Source organism: Monodon monoceros, unplaced genomic scaffold (assembly GCF_005190385.1).
Source record: "Monodon monoceros isolate NGI ecotype Baffin Bay Population unplaced genomic scaffold, NGI_Narwhal_1 Super_Scaffold_1, whole genome shotgun sequence".
Taxonomy (NCBI): Eukaryota; Metazoa; Chordata; class Mammalia; order Artiodactyla; family Monodontidae; genus Monodon; species Monodon monoceros.
In genome coordinates, this window is record NW_021703765.1 from 52,457,281 (window position 1) to 52,478,624 (window position 21,344).

General features: G+C 35.1%; 1 protein-coding gene across 3 annotated transcripts in view; it reads left to right on the plus strand.

Annotated features, from left to right (window-relative positions):
- The window catches only part of SMCHD1 (structural maintenance of chromosomes flexible hinge domain containing 1), a 131,897-nt gene that overhangs the window by 71,670 nt on the left and 38,883 nt on the right, over window positions 1–21,344 (plus strand). For all 3 annotated transcript variants that reach the window (XM_029218705.1, XM_029218715.1, XM_029218698.1), the window contains exons 27-37: window positions 907–995; window positions 1,626–1,744; window positions 4,891–5,058; window positions 8,205–8,330; window positions 10,474–10,553; window positions 10,788–10,945; window positions 13,058–13,173; window positions 14,221–14,285; window positions 19,427–19,514; window positions 20,141–20,272; window positions 21,173–21,322. In XM_029218705.1, the coding sequence (XP_029074538.1) occupies window positions 907–995; window positions 1,626–1,744; window positions 4,891–5,058; window positions 8,205–8,330; window positions 10,474–10,553; window positions 10,788–10,945; window positions 13,058–13,173; window positions 14,221–14,285; window positions 19,427–19,514; window positions 20,141–20,272; window positions 21,173–21,322 (1,291 nt within the window). The remainder of the gene's footprint in view (window positions 1–906; window positions 996–1,625; window positions 1,745–4,890; window positions 5,059–8,204; window positions 8,331–10,473; window positions 10,554–10,787; window positions 10,946–13,057; window positions 13,174–14,220; window positions 14,286–19,426; window positions 19,515–20,140; window positions 20,273–21,172; window positions 21,323–21,344) is intronic.

Consider the following 21,344-nt stretch of genomic DNA (forward strand, 5'->3'; position numbering starts at 1 on the left):
AAAGGAAAGCTCTCCTAGGACAAGCAACAGTGAAAACTCATGGAGAATGACAGACATGAAAAGTCCAAAAGATACAGTGTGATCAGTCAGTGTGTTGTTCAGAAGGAAGAATGCTTTCATTGGTTAGTGATGATTTTCAAAGCTGAGTCCACCTGATAGAAAAGGGGGAGATTTAAGTAGCTATATTGAAAACCTGTCCTTCACCCTGGCCTGTCAGTTCCTCGGCTGCCTCTTTTTTAATAACCTTTTTCACTTTTTTTTTTTTTTTTTTGCGGTATGCGGGCCTCTCTCTGTTGTGGCCTCTCCCGTTGCGGAGCACAGGCTCTGGACGCGCAGGGTCAGCGGTCATGGCTCACGGGCCCAGCCGCTCCGCGGCATGTGGGATCTTCCCGGACCGGGGCACAAACCCGTGTCCCCTGCATCGGCAGGCGGACTCTCAACCACTGCACCACCAGGGAAGCCCAACCTTTTTCACTTTAATTCCTCTACACATTTCCATACTATTCCAACACTTAGAATAGCTCCACGTTTGAGATAAAATTGTAAGATGTACAACTCTTCAGCCAGAGACAGATCTCTTGATGAGTCATTCTTACAGACCCATCTGTTTTCTTTCTCAGTGCTCTCATGGCATAAATTCCTTTTAATCCAGCATAGCTAACTGTGATCTAACACATGTGTATTTTTTTTTTTTTTTTCAGTATTCTCTACTCTCTTTTCAAGCTATCTTTTCTCTCTTTCCTTTTGGGTTAATAGTTACGTTATATAAATGGAGGTATTTAGAGGAGTGTTACTTTAAGTTCTAGAAAATGAGTGTTGTATTTGTTACTCTTTAGCATATTTAAACTAATTTTTTTCTACAATTAATGGTGCAAGTAAGGCCTTTAACTTGTTAATCAATTGCAGACCACTTCCTGATGAACCTAAACATCTAAAATGTGAATTAAAAGGAGGAAAAACTGTACAGATGGGCCAAGAGCTTCAAGGAGAAATAGGTTAGTATGGCCTGCTTTCTTTCTTTAAAACACTTCTATAATATGTCCTTACGTTCATGTTTTGGCATACATAATCTGAAAGGAAAACTTGGGATTTATATACGGTTTATGGTTTAAATTCCATTGTTGGAAAGATTGAAGCATTTTCCCTGTCTTTGCCTATGCTGACCTAACTGTGAAATCAGTTTGGCAAAAATGGTTTGTTGAAAAGAATGTTGACTTTTGTTAGAAATGATAATAGTTAATATTAAGAGTGAAAAGTAAATATATTAGTGGGTTCATATGTATCCTGTATTTTTCTTATATCTAGAATATTACATAATACTAAATTATTTCCTTCAAATGTTCATGGTAAAAAACTTGATTAACATCAGCATCATGTTAAATATATAAATATGGTTAACATCAGCATCATGTTAAATATGTAAATATAAGTGTACTTATGTATATTCTTATTATTTTTATAGTGACTAAAAGAAGTGATTATAATTACTTTTTACCAAAAAAATACACAAGAACAAAGTTAGAATGAGTTTCTAAGTATAATTTTAATTAAGTGTATAAGTGTGTTTATGGATATTTGTATATTTTATTGATACTTTAAAATTAAACTTCCTCCCCCTTTTATAGTTATAATAGTTACAGATCAGTATGGAAATCAGATTCAAGCATTTTCACCAAGTTCTCTATCTTCCTTGGGAATTGCTGGGATTGGACTTGATAGCTCACATTTGAAAACTACTTTTCAGGTATGGCTGTTTTCCGTAACAGTTGGCTTATTCCATTCAGTTTATATATAACAAAAAGTTTGGGAAAAACAAAAATAAGAGAGACTTGATTTCAGTGTTTACAGTGAAAAATTATAAAAGGCATTAAAATAAGTTTTATAATGAAAAATTTTGAACATACACAAAAATAGAATAAATAGTATAATTAATTCCCATGATCCCATCAGTCAGCTTCACCATTCATCACTTCCCCCTTATCTATCACTTTGAAGCAAATTCCATACATCATATCATTTCATCCTTAAATATTTTGATATGTATATAAAGATAGTTTTTCATGTAGCTATTTGAGTAAAATTTCTTGGTGCTCAGTCCCTGCATTAAATAGAATGCCTGGGAGAAAACTAGTGGTGAAAGTTTGCAGCTGTGCAGTTAATTGAGATTAGCTTGAAAAATAAGAACCCTGGTGGAATTATTTCAGTTTAAAACAAGCAAGGAAACACAATGTATTCTTCTTGGAGAGATTAAAGGCAGTTTTCGAAAAAAGATGTTGGAGTTGAGCCTTCAAGGAACCTACCAGGCTCGAGTAGGTCCAAAAGAAGGAATTCTAAGGCCAAGTAAAGTTGAATCCATTTAGGGCATTTAATGGTTTTCAAAACTCTTCTTCCTTTTGGAGCCTCCATTATACCTTTTACCCGACAGAATGATCATAATAGCCTCCTTGTTGCCCCTCCCACCTAGAATTTCTGTTTCCACTAATCTGCTGGGCTATTATTTTCTAGTTTTCAGAACACCACTTTCACTATATCTTAGCACTGCTGAGGAACTTTTAATGGTGTTTTGTTTACTGTAAAATATAAGGTTTCATCTTTGACTTTCAGGTTCTTCTCTTGTCTAGCTTCACCCTCTGTGTAGATGAAGTCAGATAATAACTGCTGTTATACATGAACTATCTCTGCTTCCTGTCGCCTTATGCACAGGCTCCCATCCTCTTTCACTAATTATTCCTAAATTGTAACCTATCTTCCTACATCTTGTTTTCCCTGTCAATTAGATTCCCATCAGCATATAGACATGCTATAATAAAAAAACGCTCACAGCTTCCTTGTACGGCCCTCTTTCTCTCCTCCTTTTTACAGTACAGCTCCTTGGAAGAGTTGTGTGTACTCTCTGTTTTCACATTCTTCACCATCATTCCCAGGCAAGCCACTGTCACTGTTTTTCTGCCCTGTGCCACCTGACCAAATCTAGTGTCAGTTTTCAGTTCCCATCTTATGCCACCTATCAGCATTTTATACTATAGACTCCATCTCCTTAGGGTGACCTAAAGTACTCCATAGTATTCCACTGCAGCACACCTATCTCCTCCCATGGCTCATTCTCCAGTCAAATTGACTTTCTTTGTTTCTGCTGTCATTTTATAACTGATGTATACTATCTTGACTCACTTTCAGAACAATAGGAGTCTACCCCTAGTTTCTACAGAAAAAAGGGAGCCTCTGGTTTTTTTTTTTTTAAACCAAAGTTGTTTTTAAAAAGCACTATTTTTAAAGTTTTTTTTTTTTAAATAAAAAAATGGGCTTCCCTGGTGGCGCAGTGGTTGAGAATCCGCCTGCCGATGCAGGGGACATGGGTTCGTGCCCCGGTCCAGGAAGATCCCACATGCCGCAAAAAAATAAATAATAATTTTAAAAAACTGGTTTTAATATGCCATTGTTTCTTTTTTTTTTTTTTTTTTTTTTTTTTGGTACGTGGGCCTCTCACTGCTGTGGCCTCTCCCGTTGCGGAGCACAGGCTCCGGACATGCAGGCTTAGCAGCCATGGCTCACGGGCCCAGCCGCTCCGCGGCATGTGGGATCCTCCCGGACCACGGCACGAACCTGTGTCCCCTGCATCGGCAGGCGGACTCTCAACCAATGCGCCACCAGGGAAGCCCTGCCATTGTTTCTTAAAATCATTTCCACATCTTCATAAAATGTACTGCTCTTCTGAAGTACATTCCCTTGATAATATCAACATTAGACCTTAGAGAGTGCCTTTCAGAATTTTGTGTTTAATTCTATTTATACTCATCTACAATTTGTTAATGTGCATGCAAATTTTATTTTTAAGATATGAGGTAAAACCAGAATAACTTTCAAGATTACTTAAGACATCACCTCTTCAAAAGGGCATTTGGTGTTTCACTATTAAATGTGGGATTCTATAGACTTCACGTATTTTGAACTTTTCAATGTGTTGTACTAATGAATGCTTAATTTGTTTTCCAAATAATGAAAAAACTCCCTTGCACTCAGTGGGCTTTTGGGGGAGATTAATTTTTATTGTTTTGCAATGTCTTTTTACAGAAAATGTTCTACAAACAGTTGTTTCAGATCATAAAACATGACATTTTAACTCTGATTTTTAAAATCTGCTGGAATATATTTGTACTTAATGGAAATTTAAGATGATGAAATCATTAAGGGTCACTATTAAAATGTGAACACTATAGTGCTCATGCCAGTATGGAATCAGTTTATCGACTTCGGTCACTTGGCAAAGATTATAGGCTAGTGTCATTGATTCCCATTAACAGATGTTAGGCATTCTAAGTACCAGCGATGGGGTTGTGACAAGTCAAAGCCCCTGCCTTCCCGGAGATTACCTTGTAATGGGAGAGCATATAACAGGTAGGAAATGAGTGACAGGAAGAAAATTAAAGTGGGCTGTGGGAATAGGGCACCATCATATAGGGTAGTCACAGAAAACCCCTCTGGTTAAGGTATTCTGTGAGCAAAATCCTGAAGAAAAGCCATGTAGGTAAAAAAAATGTTGCAGTCATGGGGAAGGAGCGAGTGCAAAGGGTGTTGGGCAAGCACATGCATGGCTGTTTGGGGAACAAAAAGGAGACAATGCAAGTGTAAATAAGAGGGAAATTAGGAAAATATCAGGAAAAAGGACATAGCTTGAACCTTTTAGATTTCTCCCTCACAAAAAAGAATTTCAGTTTCTCCTCTCAAGGAGATGAAATTCAAGGAACTCCAGTATTGGCATATGTGTAAGTTACTTGCTGTTATACCAAAAGCACATCTGTATGCACATAGGTGGTGACAACATTTTCTTTCATTTTTCTGAAAACTAAACATTATCTCCCTGTTTCTTTTCAATGTGCTTTTCCTCATTAGGAAAATACACAAAGTATAAGTGTGAGAGGCATCAAATTTATTCCAGGTCCCCCTGGAAATAAGGATCTTTGTTTTACGTGGCGTGAGTTTTCTGACTTTATTCGAGTGCAGCTAATTTCTGGGCCACCAGCTAAACTTCTCCTTGTAGACTGGCCAGAGTTAAAGGAGGTAAGTACCTTCCTGCCTTGATTGACAGAATTTAATATCACGTGACTTATTGCTTCAAAATGTCAGTAGATCAGAATAGTTACATTTTGTTGTTGAAGTAATAACAGTAGCAATAGTAACAATAACAAAAGGACAAAGCAATATGAATTTTAATACTTCATTATTTAATTCATCACTGTGCCCTCATTTGTTTAAAAAAGTGTAATACTTCAAATTCTAAGTACTTTATTATAATAGAAATTTAAAAATATGCATAAAAGTAAAGTATAATGAACCCCCAGTTTCAACAGTTACTGATTTTTGCCCAATTTTATTTCATTGTTCTCTCTCACTGACTTACTAAAAAAATGTTTTTGCTGGAATTTTTAAAAGCATACCAGATATCAAGTCATTCATTATATCCATAAAAACTTTAGTTTGCCATCGTATGCAAATAGTTAAATCTTTTTTTTTTAACATCTTTATTGGAGTATAATTGCTTTACCATGGTGTGTTAGTTTCTGCTTTATAACAAAGTGAATCAGCTATACGTATATATACATCCCCCTATCTCTTCCCTCTTCCGTCTCCCTCCCACCCTCCCTATCCCACCCATTAGGTGGTCACAAAGCACTGAGCTGATCTCCCTGTGCTATGTGGCTGCTTCCCACTAGCTATCTGTTTTACATTTGGTAATATGTGTAAGTCCATGCCACTCTCTCACTTCATCTCAGCTTACTCTTCCCCGTCCTCAGGTCCACTCTACGTCTGCTTCTTTATTCCTGTCCTGCCCCTAGCTTCTTCAGAACCTTTTTTTTTTTTTTTAGGCTGCATATATATGTATTAGCATACGGTATTTGTTTTTCTCTTTCTGACTGACTTCATTCTGTATGACAGACTCTAGGTCCATCCACCTCACTACAACTAACTCAGTTTCGTTTCCTTTTATGGCTGAGTAATATTCCATTGTATATATGTGCCACATCTTCTTTATCCATTCATCTGTCGATGGACACTTAGGTTGCTTCCATGTCCTGGCTATTGTAAATAGAGCTGGAATGAACATTGTGGGACATGACTCTTTTTGAATTAAATACTAATCACTAATACTTCAATACTAATTTTGCAAATGTCTATCAAATCTGTTACCTTTCAGTTTTCAATCAATTTTTAGAATTCTAATTTTAAAATGTTCACATTCTGGTGTTCACTTATGGTGTGGCAGGGCCTTATCTGTTGGTATGAAAGCTTATTTTTTTCTAATGGGAAATCATCTCACATGACCGTGGTAGTAAATGAAATTATCCTATAAAGGAACTGATCATGTAAGAAAAGCTTACATATCTGCGCCCTAGTTTGAGATTGCCCTTTTTTGATTTGTGAGTTTAAAAAAACAGATAAACTAGTGTATGAATGTGCTTTAAAAACAATTTTTTTTGTAATACTGTGTTGACTGAAGGATTTCACTGAAAAGCGAGTGTACTTATTTTTTATCTGGAAGCACATATATTGCATAAATCAATACATTCTTTGTGCCTAATGATGTCAGTAAAGGATTTGTTGACTGACTGTATCATGGAATAATTGTGTACATTTGAGGTGGAAAAAATCTTTACATGTTCATGTTTTTATATGATTTTGTAGGAGGGGAATATAAAAAATAATGACAGCTTGCTAACTCAAAAACTTATTACAAGATTTATTTGCAGATACCATTGAAATCCAACAGTTTTAAAAATAAAACCTAAAACAAATTTCTCATTCTGTTAAGAGATACATTATATGTAGGTAAGCTTGAAAACGTAGTCATTGAATATGTGGTTTTCCTAGAATTTCCTAATTTAATTTTTGACCTACCGTGCCCCTACAGGATCTTTAATAGAAAAGGGGAACTGATTTAACACCTAAGCATGATAAATAGAAAAAATATATTAAATATACACATATATTCTCTCATTTAATCTTCAGCAACATTATGATGTATTATCATTCTTTATAAATAGGAAACAAATTCTGAAATATTACATTACACGACAATATTAAAAAGTGGCAAAGGGCAGATTTGTATTCATGAACATTTGATTTTGGATATTTGCTTTCCCCACTACTACCCAGAAAAATGTTCAACTAAAAGCTTTTGCTACAAGTCATTTACTGAAAGATATTCTTTAAAAGTAGTTACTATTTGATGGATAGACAATTACATAATTAGGAATAAAGACCCTGTAGTATTTACATTTGGAAACATCAGCACTTTTTATATATTCAAGCTTTTTATAAACTTTTTCAGATAAAATACAGTCTATCCATGAAAATCTTTTGGTAGTCAAGCATTTAAACTAAACCAGCTTCAAGGGTATCTTTAAAAAAAAAAAAGTTCTAGCCCTAACACATTATTAATTTTTCTCCCACTTTTAGCAACCTCCTAACGTAATTTGGTAAACAACTTCCTCAAGTAAGGTGAGGGGTGGAGGAAGCGGAGGGAACATTATTAGTAGGAGAGAGACGATCAGTCAGCTTTCCTTTTTTGCTAGTTATATCTTTCCTATCTTTTTTTTTTTTTTAACTTTTAAAATCTGACACAGAGGATTGGACTTTCACAGGTTTCTTGCTTGACAATGTGTTTTCCTTTGATATATCCAGTATTAATAGGTTGGCACACAAATTCGCAGAGTTACACAGGCCTTACATGAAGTAATGGAAAAGCAAGAAACGTCTTAAGCCAACAAGACAGTGTAGATTATCAGTGACTAGTTCTGTTTAACCAAGAGCTGGAAAGCTGTGCATTATTGCTTCGTGTAGACTGGCAGAGTGCTGACAATTGATGGAGGAGTTAAACTGGAGATGACAGTGCTAAAGATGAGAACCTAAGATAAGCTTCTGTTTCCAAGGAAGTCCTTCTAATATGTAATTTTTAGAATTCTTGACTGGCTCTAGAAGCCAGTAATGTCAAATGATATTTTCCCGTTTATCAAATTTTCAATCATTTCTATAAGAAGAGGATCATTTGTGACAACATAATTGAATTTCAGAAGTTTATTTTAATCGATGAAAGGAGCTATTTGTGAATGAAACAGATACATTAAGTGATTGTTTCACTTAAATAGTAATCATATTGTTTGGCATATATGTTTTAGTGCTTCTTAAAATTATTATATCTGTTTTAGTCCATTCCAGTGATTAACGGAAGAGAATTACAGAATCCTCTCATTGTTCAACTTTGTGATCAGTGGGATAATCCAGCACTTGTGCCACAGGTTAAAATAAGCCTTATAAAAGCTAACAATTTAAAGGTAAGTTTTAAACATTCTTAAATATTTTCACTTACTTAAAATTCTGGCTTTCATCCTCAGGATTATGTCTTTAGGTGTCACATTTCTTTTTTTAAAAAAAAAATAGTCTTATATAATCTTCATTATTGCTTAGTTTAAGTTAACCTAAAATTTTTAATAGGTTGAGGAAGTATAGTTTATATCTTGCAAACAGTGTAACAAGGAGCAACATTCTGCAGTTATGTCTGAGTGTTTATTACACAATATTAATAATATTTGGATCTCAGATTAAGAATAGATAATGCTGACAAAGGTGAATGATGGCAGATACAATGACCTGCAGTATGGGTTATGAAACGGTATTATTGGGGAAACTTACAAGCCCTAAGGGTGAAGGAAAAGAGTCATGCGAGTAGCTATACTCCACCTACCTTTTGGAGAGCTACCAGGGCCTGGGCATAGCTGTTAGACCTATACTGGCTTGTGTTCTAGGGAATTCGGCAAGCATGAACATGGCCTCGTAATGTTTGGGCACAGACATAGTGCTTGGATACCGGGAGTCCAAGATTAGGTACCAAGTGTTTACATTAGTATTGGGGTAACCAGGATGTAGGGGGGACTTTGGATGCCTGGCACAAAGTTTATGCCCTCCTGCAAGGGGTAAGGGAAGAAGCTGCCAGTCCCTTGCAAAGTTATATTTTCACAAGTCTCTCCTGTTGGTTTAAGGGAATTCATTTGTCCCAGCCAGGTTGTTGCCAGGCAACACAGAAGCGAGTTCTTGGAGTTATATTTAGCCAGGCTTGAGTATCCCTCCACGAATTTTATAATTTTAGTGGATGCAAAAAGTTGGTATTATGTAAATACACAGTTCACTTGAAATTAATCTATTAGTTCATTAAGAATCCCAGTGGGGATTTTGTAGGACTCAACAAGTTTATCTTAAAAGCTATACAGGAGGGAATTCCCTGGCAGTCCAGTGGTTGGGACTACATGCTTCCACTGCAGGGGGCACAGGTTCAATCCCTCGTTGGTGAACTAAGATCTTGCATGCCATGTGTGTGGCCAAAAGACAATAAACGAAAATAAATAAATAAAAGCTATACAGGAGATTAAAGTGCCAAGAATGACTTGTGATCCACATGAACTTATTTTCGAAGTAAAGTGAAAAGGGTCAGAGGTCTTAGCCTGTCAAAAAAGACTACAGTATTGCTGCTATATAGCCTGAAATAGAAGACTGACTTCTCTGGCTTAGCAACAAAGATTTAGGACCCAGATGGAAGAAAGACTTTGAGATAGGTTGAGAGAAGATGGATTGGAGGGTAAATGAGACAGGTACAAATATAGGGTTTTATTCTAGCAGTTCAATTACTCTTTCTCACTTTTGTCTCACCAACTATTGCTTTTGTTTGTTTTTTTTTTGTCTGCATGTACCATAATTACCTAATCTTCAGGTTCCGTTAAACAGAAATTTGGTATTAGGATTTAGGAGAGAGTCTGATTTTCCTGCTTCTACAGTCTTCACATTTACTTTTGTTCTTAATGTTTGCTTCCAAGAGAGTTAAATAGTGATTATTTCCTACTGGTAATAAGAGTATGATCCTAGTTTTTTGGAGAAGCATCTGCAAAAGACTAAAAGACTCTTCTAACCAATGAATAGGAAATGTGGCCACTGATTCTTAATCACTTAAAAGTAAAAGCTTGGTTATCAATGCAAAAGTAGTATTGCAACAAAGATTTAAGAAGCACATCTGAGTAAATATTAAGAGAAAGATGAAGTAACTAACGATGGACATGGTATTATGCCTTGACTTGAAATTATGTATGTGTATTTATGTTTATTTTTCCTGCGCCGACTCTCACAACCCCCCGGTTTTGGAATATACCTTCAGTGTTTGTGTGACCAAACTTCACTTGATATATCAGCGTTATTGAAACTGAACATTGAATTCTGCAACTTAATAATTGAAATACACAAAATTCTAGTTTGAGTGTGAGTGATTATTATCCTTTGGATTATGTGATTACGTATTATATCATTTCAACTAGTTCAAATTAGACAATTTTAGATTTTAGACTGTGTGCAAATGTAGCTTTTTAAATAGTAATAGAGGAAAAGAATTTGATTCCTAGAATTTTCTAATTAACCGTTTTGTTTTGTTTTTAGCTCACTCCTTCAAACCAACAGCATAAAACCGATGAAAGGGGCAGGGCTAATTTGGGAGTGTTCAGTGTTTATGCCCCTAGGTAAGAACTGAAAGTTTGATAGTTATTGGTATTATAGAGATTGATTTTTGTTATTACTTGATTAAGTTAAGAGTAGTAACTAGCCTTCTATTTAGTGATAGTCAGGAGTTGGAATGGAACAGGAGTAGAGAGGCTTCCTAAATGAGTTAAACTTTGTATAAATTGTCTCAGAATTTTTAGTTATAACTAATGAAGTTTGAACCCCCTTCCCCCCTTCCCCTTTTTTCTTTTTAGAGGAGAACATATTATGCAGGTTAAAGCCATTTATAACAAGAATACCATAGAAGGACCTATAATTAAGTTAATGATTCTTCCAGACCCTGAAAAACCCATTCGTCTCAATGTTAAATATGACAAAGATGCTTCCTTTTTAGCAGGGGGTATTTTCACTGGTGAGTAATTCACAGTTTTAAAATAAATTTGTAGTATTAATTTGCTTCTTACATTAATGGAATAAATTATTTATCCTGGGTGTTCAGCATGATAAAAAAGCAAGCATGTTGTGGCTTTTCAAATAAGAAAGTACATTTGACTTAGCTATGTCTTCCCTCTCCCCTATATCCTACATTCCTTTAGTGGTCAAGAATGAACTAAAAGTTCATGTATAAACTGATAGCTTAAGATAACCAGTTTGTGTTTGTTCATTCGCTGAATTGTGAGATTCTGCAAAAGAAGTATGAACTGCTAAATGGCAAAACTGTGGGGGTATGTTCTACTAAATACGTTGCACTGTTAAACCAGACAGAACCAGGACTGTCCAACTTAATTTGGATGGAAATGCATCACACCATAATTTATGATTAAAGATATTTCATAACAACAAACATTTACTGAACACCTGCTATGTCCATCCTCTATGCTAGACTCCTAATTCCGGTAATGAACAAGACAGTTTTCAATGAGTTCAGTCTAATGTAGGAGACAGTCAAGTAAGCAAATGATTTCAGTGTAATATGGCAGGAGCCAAGTCAATAGGAAATTGTATTTGCTTTGTATAGGTAATTTTCTTGAAGACTTTGGTTTTCTTGAGAGGATGAATTCCTGTTCATAGTTACAAGCAGTGAAAGAAGCAGACCAGAAATATTTAGATTGAAATATTAACAATAATTTTAAATAATTATAGCCTTTGAAATCTGTTAGGGGAGATAAGACCTATTTCCTGTGATTAAAAACTGTAATAGGTGACAAGAGAATATTACAGGTGATAAATATAAGGAACTATTACAAGTAATAATAGTTTAGCTACTGTATGCTATTGAAAATCATAAAAGAAAGTAAACATTGTATTCTCAGACTACATAAAGCATATAGATTTGTAACCATTTGGCCTATTCTAGATTGCTGAGTATCTGTAGTCTAACCTTTTTTTTTTTAAATTTTTTATTGAAGTATAGTTGAATTACAATGTTGTGATAATTACTGCTGTACAGCAGAGTGACTCAGTTATACATATAAATACATTCTTTTTCATGTTCTTTTCCATGATGGTTTATCACAGGATGTATTTTTTTAATGTCTTTATTGGAGTATAATTGCTTTACAATGTTGTGTTAGTTTCTGCTGTATAACAAAGTGAATCAGCTATACGTATACATATATCCCCATATCCCCTCCCTCTTGTGCTTCCCTCCCACTCTCGCTATCCCACCCCTCTAGGTGGTCACAAAGCACAGAGCTGACCTCCCTGTGCTATGCAGCTGCTTCCCACTAGCTATCTGTTTTACACTTGGTAGTGTATATATGTCAGTGCTACTCTCTCACTTCATCCCAGCTTACCCTTCCCCCTCCCCGTGTCCTCAAGTTCATTCTCTGTGTCTGCGTCTTTATGCCTGTCCTGCCCCTAGGTTCAGCAGAACCATTTTTTTTCTTTTTTTTAGATTCCATACATATGTGTTAGCATATAGTATTTGTTTTTCTGACTTACTTCACTCTGTATGACAGACTCTAGGTCCATCTACCTCACTACAAATAACTCAATTCTGTTTCTTTTTATGGCTGAGTAATATTCCATTGTATATGTGTGCCATATCTTCTTTATCCGTTCATCTGTTGATGGACACTTGGGTTGCTTCCATGTCCTGGCTATTGTAAATACTGCTGCAATGAACATTGTGGTACCTGTCTCTTTTTGAATTATGGTTTTCTCAGGGTATATGCCCAATAGTATCACAGGATATTGAATATAGTTCCTTGTGCTACAAATAACACAGTCTAACCTTTTTGGTCTTGCTTGGCAGACTGTGAGAATAAGACAAAGGATTATTAATAGCAAAGATGTATTTATTAGATTTCTGTGGGAGATTTAGCACTGGAGAGTTACCTGTTATGATTAAGTTCTGTAGACAAATTGTTGGGGAAGACTAATTAAAGAATAGTTTTATTTCTTCATTAGAACTTTATTATTAACACTTAAACAAGATGTATGCTTTAAGACATACAGTTATTTAGCCAAATCCACTAATTGAACTAGAAAGAAAATAATTTTTTAATGTTCATCATTACAGATTTTATGATTACTGTTATTTCTGAAGATGACAGTATCATTAAAAATATTAATCCAGCACGTATTTCCATGAAAATGTGGAAACTGTCAAACAGTGGGAACCGACCACCAGCAAATGTGAGTCATAGAAAGCATTTTAGAAATTAAAAGTAGCTCTTACATTTAACATAAAATTAAATGTAATTTAATATAAAAATGCAGTGTGTATATCCTGGAGAACTAGAAAGTAACCCATTCCATCACTTAGGATTTTTAAAAGATGCATCAGAGTATGTTTCAGAATTAAGTCTAAAGAACAGTAGCACAAGGCAAAAAACTAAATATCACTAAGAGATAATACAGAAAGTGAGAGAAGGAGATGTGATTGATAGACTACAGAGTAAATTAAAGAAGGGGGTAGAGTGGAGAGAACAGTTTGAGAGTCCAAAGCCGTACAGTCCAATAGAAATATAATACCAGCCACACGTGATACTCAAATTCTGAATTCTGCTAGTAGCCACATTAAAAAATAAAAAGAAGTAAGTAAAATTAATTTTAATATAGTTTTCAACTAATATACAAAAAGTTACCATTTCACCATGAACTCAATATTTTAAAATTTAATTATGACATTTTACATTCTTGTATCTTTCCAAATCTTTGAAATTTGGTTTGTATTTTATGCTTACAACACCTCAATTTGGACCAGTCACATTTCAAGTGCTCAGTAGTCACATGTAGTTATTGGCTACCATACCAGACAGTGCCAATCTAAAATAAATCTCAAATTGGAAACTGAACCAAGCCATATCAGGGGTCCTGATTTAATGACATCTTTCAGGATTTATGGTTCAGTTTAGTCATCTGTTTAGGAAACTAGCTTCCTTAATTTATACCATCAGTCCCATCAAGCTGCTATTACCTTAAAATTATGTCACTACCTTTAAGATCTGTTTTGTGCCCTTTAATTATTAATGGTATATCTTTCCATTGTGACTAATCTCACTTTTGTGTCATACATGCATGGTAAATATACATACATGTAGGGTGTGTTTGTGTGTATCAATCCAGATGTGATCTGGGTTCACACTTGGTGAAAGGAAAAAGAAATTTTTATCGTAAATACACTGTGTTTAATGTTTGTGATTTCTCCCTCTCCCCCTTCTTCCCTACTTTTCCTTCTAGGCAGAAATATTTAGTTGTAATAAAATAAAGGATAATGACAAGGAAGATGGCTGCTTCTACTTCAGGTATTTCTCAAATTGTTTCATATTTTAATGCATATTTTGTTATGAAGTTAATCAGCCTTGGCAACATTTGCCTGCTCAGCTAGGGAGAAATAATTTATGATTGAATAGAAAATGTTATTTTCTTAATTTTTGGTCAGGAAGTTTTTTGAGAAAATATTTTGTTTGCAAACTTTGTGAAACGGTTTGGGGAAAGATTGTTGTGATAGATATATTTGTTTTCAAAACCATCAAAAACATCAGAAGAATTCTGTTGTCAGAGCACTTTATATTTTATTATATAGGACATTTCTGTAATTCTAAACTTAAGATCTTATGAAGTAAAAAAGCTGAACTAGGTTTTTATTGTTTAACTATGTGACTTTGAGTGTTGCTTCTTTAGTCTGGACCTGTACTTTGAAATCTGAAAATGGTTTTGGAGAGATGGTGTCTAAGGTTTCTTTTATTTATTAAAAATGTTTCTTTCCTTTTAGACTAATAATTGCTTTGTTTTATTTCTTTAAGTGTATAGTTTATTAAGCCATATAGAAAGCAAAAGGTACAAGTATAGATATAAATCATTGTTACAATAATACCAGCATTTACAATTACCTGTGTATTTACCTTTGTTGAGGTATTTATTTTTCCATGTGGCTTCAAGTTACTGTCTATTGTTCTTTCATTTTACCTTGTAGGACTCCCGTGAACATTTCTTCCGGGCCAGGTGTAGTGGTAATGAACTCCCTTAGCTTTTGTTTATCTGAGAATGTCGCTGCACTGTGTGGCATGCAGGATCTTATTAGTTCCCTGACCAGGGATTGAACCCGTGCCCCCTGCAGTGGAGGTGCAGAGTCCTAGCCACTGGACTGCAGGGAATTCCTATATGAGAATGTCTTAATTTCTCCCTCACTTTTGAGAAACAGTTGCTGGATGTAGGATTCTTGGTTGACAGTTTCTTTCTTTTAGCACTTTGAAAACATTGGCCCACTGCCTCTGGCTTCCAAACTTACTGATGAGAAATCCCATCATCTTATTGAGGATCCCTTGTATGTAATGATTTGCTCTTCTCTCGCTGCTCTTAATATTCTCTTTTTCTTTGTCCTTTGAAAGTTTGTAATAATGTGTCTTGGTGTGGGTCTCTGAGTTTATCTTACTTGGAATTCCTTGAGCATCTTGGATACTTATATTCATGTCTTTCATCAAACTAGGGAAGTTTCCAGCCATTCTTCAAACATGGTCTCTGCCCCCCTTTCCCTCTTTTCTCCTTGAACTCCCACAATGTGTATGTTGGTCCACTTGATAGCATCTCAGGTCCCTTAGGCTCTGTTCACTTTCCTTCAATCATTTTTCTTTCTGTTCCTCAGACTCTCATTTCCACTGTCTTATCTTCAAGTTTGCTAATTCTTCTACCTTCTCAAATCTGCCTTTGAATACCTGTAGTGAAATTTTCACTTCAGTTACTGTACTTTTCAGCTGCAGAATTTGTTTTTGGTTTCCTTTTAAGTTTTCTCTCTATTGATAAAGCCTGCGTGCAGCAACAAAGACCCAATGCAGCCAAAAAATAATAATAATGATAATTTTTAATTAAAAAGTTTAGCTATTACGTATTTCAGAAATGCTTGCCTTTTTTTAAAATTAGTTAATTTATTTTTGGGGGTCTTCGTTGCCATGTGCAGGCTTTCTCTAGTTGCGGCTTGCAGGGGCTACTCTTCGTCACGGGGCGTGGGCTTCTCATCGCGGTGACTTCTCTTGTGGAGTATGGGCTCTAGGCCTGTGGGCTTCAGTAGTTGTGGCACGCGGGCTCAGTAGTTGTGGTTTATGGGCTCTAGAGCACAGGCTCAGTAGTTGTGGCACACAGGCTTAGTTGCTCCGTGGCACGTGGGATCTTCCCGGACCAAGGATCGAACCCGTGTCCCCTGCATTGGCAGGCGGATTCTTAACCACTACACCACCAGGGAAGTCCAATGCTTGCTTTTTTTTTTTTTATAGAGAGATTATTTTATTTTGAAAATACAGCATAATTTACTTACCTATTCACATATTTTGGGCTAATTAGATTATTTCCATTTTCATTATTATAAATAACATTGAAATCAACATCTATAAACAACCCTTTTTAGTTCCTTAAGCTAGATCGTTTCCTTAATTTCTCTTTCAGATTTTTCATCATTAGTGTGTAGGAATGCAAGAGATTTCTGTGCATTAATTTTGTATCCTGCTACTTTACCAACTTCATTGATTAGCTCTAGTAGTTCTCTGGTATCATCTTTAGGATTCTCTATGTATAGTATCATGTCATCTGCAAATAGTGACAGTTTTACTTCTTCTTTTCCGATATGGATTCCTTTTATTTCTTTTTCTTCTCTGATTGCTGTGGCTAAAACTTCCTAAACTATGTTGAATAATAGTGGTGAGAGTGGGCAACCTTGTCTTGTTCCTGATCTTATTGGAAATGGTTTCAGTTTTTCACCATTGAGAACGATCCAGTGCTTGCTTTTTGAGTCTATATCTTACTGTTTTTTATTGATCCAACTATTCTTTGTTCCTTTCTTTTTTAAAAAAAAATTTGTTTTTATTTTCATTTTCTTTTCCTCATTAACTTGGTAGTTATTTTTTTACAATTTTCTAAGTGATTCTGTTTATTTTTTAAATTAATTAATTTAGGGATTACAACATGCATAGCTGACATATCAGTGTCTAAATGGCAATTTACATTTTGTACCCTCTTTTTGGTCAGTGCATGAATCTTAGAACACTTAAGTTCCATTTTCTCTCTCCCAACTTAACATGCCTTTGTTGTGTATATTAAATCTTTCATGGCATTATTATTTTATATAATCAGTGTTCATTTAGACTTTAATTCATTTATCCTTTCTGTTAATCTTCAACTCAGGGCTTCCATCTGGGATCATTTTTCATCTGAGGAAGTTCCTTTAATATTTTCGAGTGCACAGCTGCTGGTGACAAATTATCTAATTTTTACCTAAAAATATATTCCATCTTCATGCTTGAAAGCTATTTTTCTGGACATGATTTTCTAGGTTGGCCATTTCTTTCTTGCAGTACTTTCAAGCCATCCTTCACTGTCCCATCATTTCTGTTTAGAAGTTAACGATCAGTCTTAACTGTTTTTGAAGTTATCATTTACCCTCCTTTTTGGTTGCTTTGAATTTTGTTTTCAGCAGTTTTACTGTGATGTGCCTATGTTTGGATTTTTTTAAAGTTATCCTGTTTGGTTTTCATAGACTTTGATTTTGTGGTCTTTGTTCAGTTTTTTTAAATTGTCAGCCATTATTTCATCAAATACTGCTTCTGCCTCATTCTTTCCCTCTTCTCCTCCTTACACTCTTATTTACATGCACTTAGTCCTTATAGTATTCTCTCTCACCCTCTTTTCTCTATTTGCCATATTTTTGTCTTTCTTCATTCTAGATACTTTCTTCTCAGCTACCTTCAATTAACTAATCTCTCTCTGTTCAGTGGTATCTAATTGCTATTAAATTCATCTTTGAATTATCAATTTCTGTTTGGTATTTTTAGTTTTTTTTTAAAGGTCCAGTTCTCTGTTGGAATTTTCAGTCTTGTCTTTTATTACCTTGAGCAGTAATCAGAGTTTATTGAAATCTGTCTGGAGTTTGTTTTGGTCTGTTTTGATTGTCTCTTGTTTCTGTTGGCTTTCATTCTGATTCTCTTGCCTCTTCATGTATCTATTTATTTTATTTTACCATACTTTTTATTTATGCATATTTATAGAAATAATTTGAAGTCTAAGATATTCTCTTTCTCTAGATGGAGTTTACATTTGCTTCTGTCTGTTGTCTGGGATAGACACTAGCAGTCTATTATCATTTTGGTCCATTTTCAGAGATTGAGATAATTCTAAGCTCAGTTGCTTTTCCTTTGGGAGACTGTCTACCTTAGGTCCACCTCTACTCCTAGGATATTCTCCCAGGAGTCAAGCAACCTTAAATATGAAACTGACTTCCCAGGGTCTCCGTGCTCTCTTGTATCCTGCTGAGTCACTTTTTTCACTTTTGCTTATTATCTCTTAAACATTTTCAAGCAGATGTCTTTTTTAATATGGTTACCTTCATCCAGAAGTGTTGGTCTGCCATTTGGGAGCAGAAGTCTTGTTTCATTCTTACTGGAACTCTATTAGGAATTATCCTCAGAGAAAAACACAACCTAGAGAAAGGTTACATAATTTTCTCCAAGGTTGTGTGTATGTTATAGTGCAGAATTTCAATTCAGATGTGTGTTCACAGCCTTTGTTTACTACATTATGCCAATATTTTGAGAATATGAATGACATGGCAGAGCCAACTTAGAGGTCATGAACCACATTGCACGTATCAGACAAGGTATACCGTAGACTGTCGTTTATGTATTCATTGTGTTTGTGACCAAAATAGTCTAGTAAGTCTAACTCTTACTAGGTACTGAGTTCTTTATTGATAATTAAATCACAATAAATATATTCTATATATATATATATATATAGTTATATATTTAGAATATATAAATGGAAAACAAAGCAACATAAAAAGATCAGCTGGGGGCTTCCCTGGTGGCATAGTGGTTAAGAGTCCGCCTGCCGGTGCAGGGGACATGGGTTTGTGCCCCGGTCCGGGAGGATGCCACGTGCCGCGGAGCAGCTGGGCCTGTGAGCCATGGCCGCTGGGCCTGCGCGTCCGGAGCCTGTGCTCCGCGGCGGGAGAGGCCACAAGAGTGAGAGGCCCATGTACCGCAAAAAAAAAAAAAAAAAAAAAAAGATCAGCTGGATAATCTATAAATTCACAATATAAAACTGAGTAGTAGGAAATTCACAATATAAAACTGAGTAGAAATGAAGCAAAATTCAGTTGATATATAATTCAGCATTTTTTGTGTTTACTTTGTCAACTTTGTATTCCTATTCTTTCATTTTTTGCCACACCCAGAGTTTGTGTTCTAGATGTTTTGTGATGGAATGTCCAGGTAAGAGGGATCTGGAATTAAGCCTGATATTGCAGGAAATATTTGGTGAATGAAGGTGAATGTAGTAATAGTAACTCTCCTCTTACTCATTTACTTTTTGTGGAAGGAAAAGAAATGTTAATGTTTTGAATTTCTTCCCCTTTTATTTAAAAGGTTTCAGTGATCTTGTCTCTTTCTTTTTAACTTAGGGATAAAGCAATTCCTAACAAAGTGGGGACATATTGTATCCAGTTTGGTTTTATGATGGATAAAGCAAATATCCTTAACAGTGAGCAGGTTTGTTTATTCTTTTTATGCATGGCAGTTAGCTTTAGTTAGCTTCACATTTTCTTGCTTCGTTGAGGAGTGTGTTGTTTTGTTTACAAGTGGGTTAATTATTGGTTGAAAGGTATAAATAATGCCATCTTCAGGAATTTTAGCATAGTACATACTTAAATTATGTTGATTAAATTTGACCGGATGCAGAAGTTACTTTTCCATCCCTCTTTATATCGAGGACTCAGTTAGTAAACATTTTAATCTATATCATGGCAAGGTGGCTCCTATCAATTGTACATGAAAATGTTTCAGTTAATAACATTTCAGGTACTAGGATTCTAGATAATGAAGTTTAAGGTAGTTTAACATACATTATCTTCATTATTGTTACTGCACTAAATTTTTTTAAATTACATATGTTTTTAAGTGTTTCTAAATTTGTTTTTAGATGGTAAACATTCAAAAATTAATCTGATATGCCTTTTATCCTCAATTTTTACAAGTTGATTAGTTTTAAGAATTTAATGGAAATACATTTTAGAAGGTAATCTTTCATTTCATTTAGTATATGCTCTCTATTTCTTCTCTTCATCTTTAATACTAAGCCATTAATGTATTGTTAATCAGAATGCTTCTTTTGTTAGATTATAGTGGATGTTCTACCTAATCAACCTGTGAAGTTAGTTCCTGAAATTCAGCCAGCTACACCAGCTGTTTCAAATGTTCGCTCAGTTGCCAGTAGGACCTTGGTCAAAGATTTATATCTTCGTATCACGGTAATGTTTATTTACTTCCAAATTACAAAGGGTAACAAGAAAAATTATTCCTAGTTTTAGGGTGCAAGATAGTTATTATAGAATCATATCTGGATTATTCAGTTTAAGTTTATAGGAAAACTTTGTGCAGATGAATGAAATACTTATCAATATCTTTATACTTGAATACAAATAGAGAATGTTTAACATTATACATAAAATCCAGATATACTAAGTAGAAATTACTCAAAAATGCAGAAATCTGCCTACCTTTCCTAATATATCTTTAATCCACTATTTTATGTATGCATTATGAATGTGTGAAGTAAGTTGATTCTTCAGTGTCCGTTTTACTGAGGGGCAGGAAGTAGTTAAAGTATTTATTTTGAAGAGATGTGCTCTCATGGCTGATCATAATGAGCTCCTCAAAGCTTCCAGTTACCCAGAGGGTAAGCAGCAATAGTGCTGCTAAGAATATTAACAAAAACATGTAAGACACACTAGTGGCCCTTCATTTTTATGAAAAGTTTGGCTGATGGAGTACTTAACTCCTTCAGTGTATTTTCTTGTTTTAGACACATGAGTCGTTCTTAAACTGGTCTTCCCTAGATCACATATAGATGCTGAAGGTATAGTACATAGCTAATTTTTAAATGGGAGTCCTTTTAATAGAGTTGGGAGCCACTGTATTAGATGGAAGCTATTGTGTTAGATGGTTCTTTTATGGTTTCTGGGATTATTTCCTGCCTGTGGAGCACTTACTCTGAGAACTGAATTTTGTGTTTGGAGTAAGAAGGATCAGAATGATTTAATATTTGGGGCTTTATAAATAGGTCATATTTCTGATTTGCCCATGCCCTTCTCTGGGTTTAATCTTTTTCTGCTTCTTCTAATTAGTTACTTTTTGTTATTTGCTTTAAGGATGACTACAACAATCATACTGGAATTGATTTGGTTGGCACTGTAATGGCTACCATCAAAGGCTCTAATGAGGAAGATGACACCCCACTCTTTATTGGGAAAGTTAGAACACTTGAATTTCCCTTTGTGAAAGGTTCAGCTGAAATCACGGTAATATTTTTGTCTTCCAGTA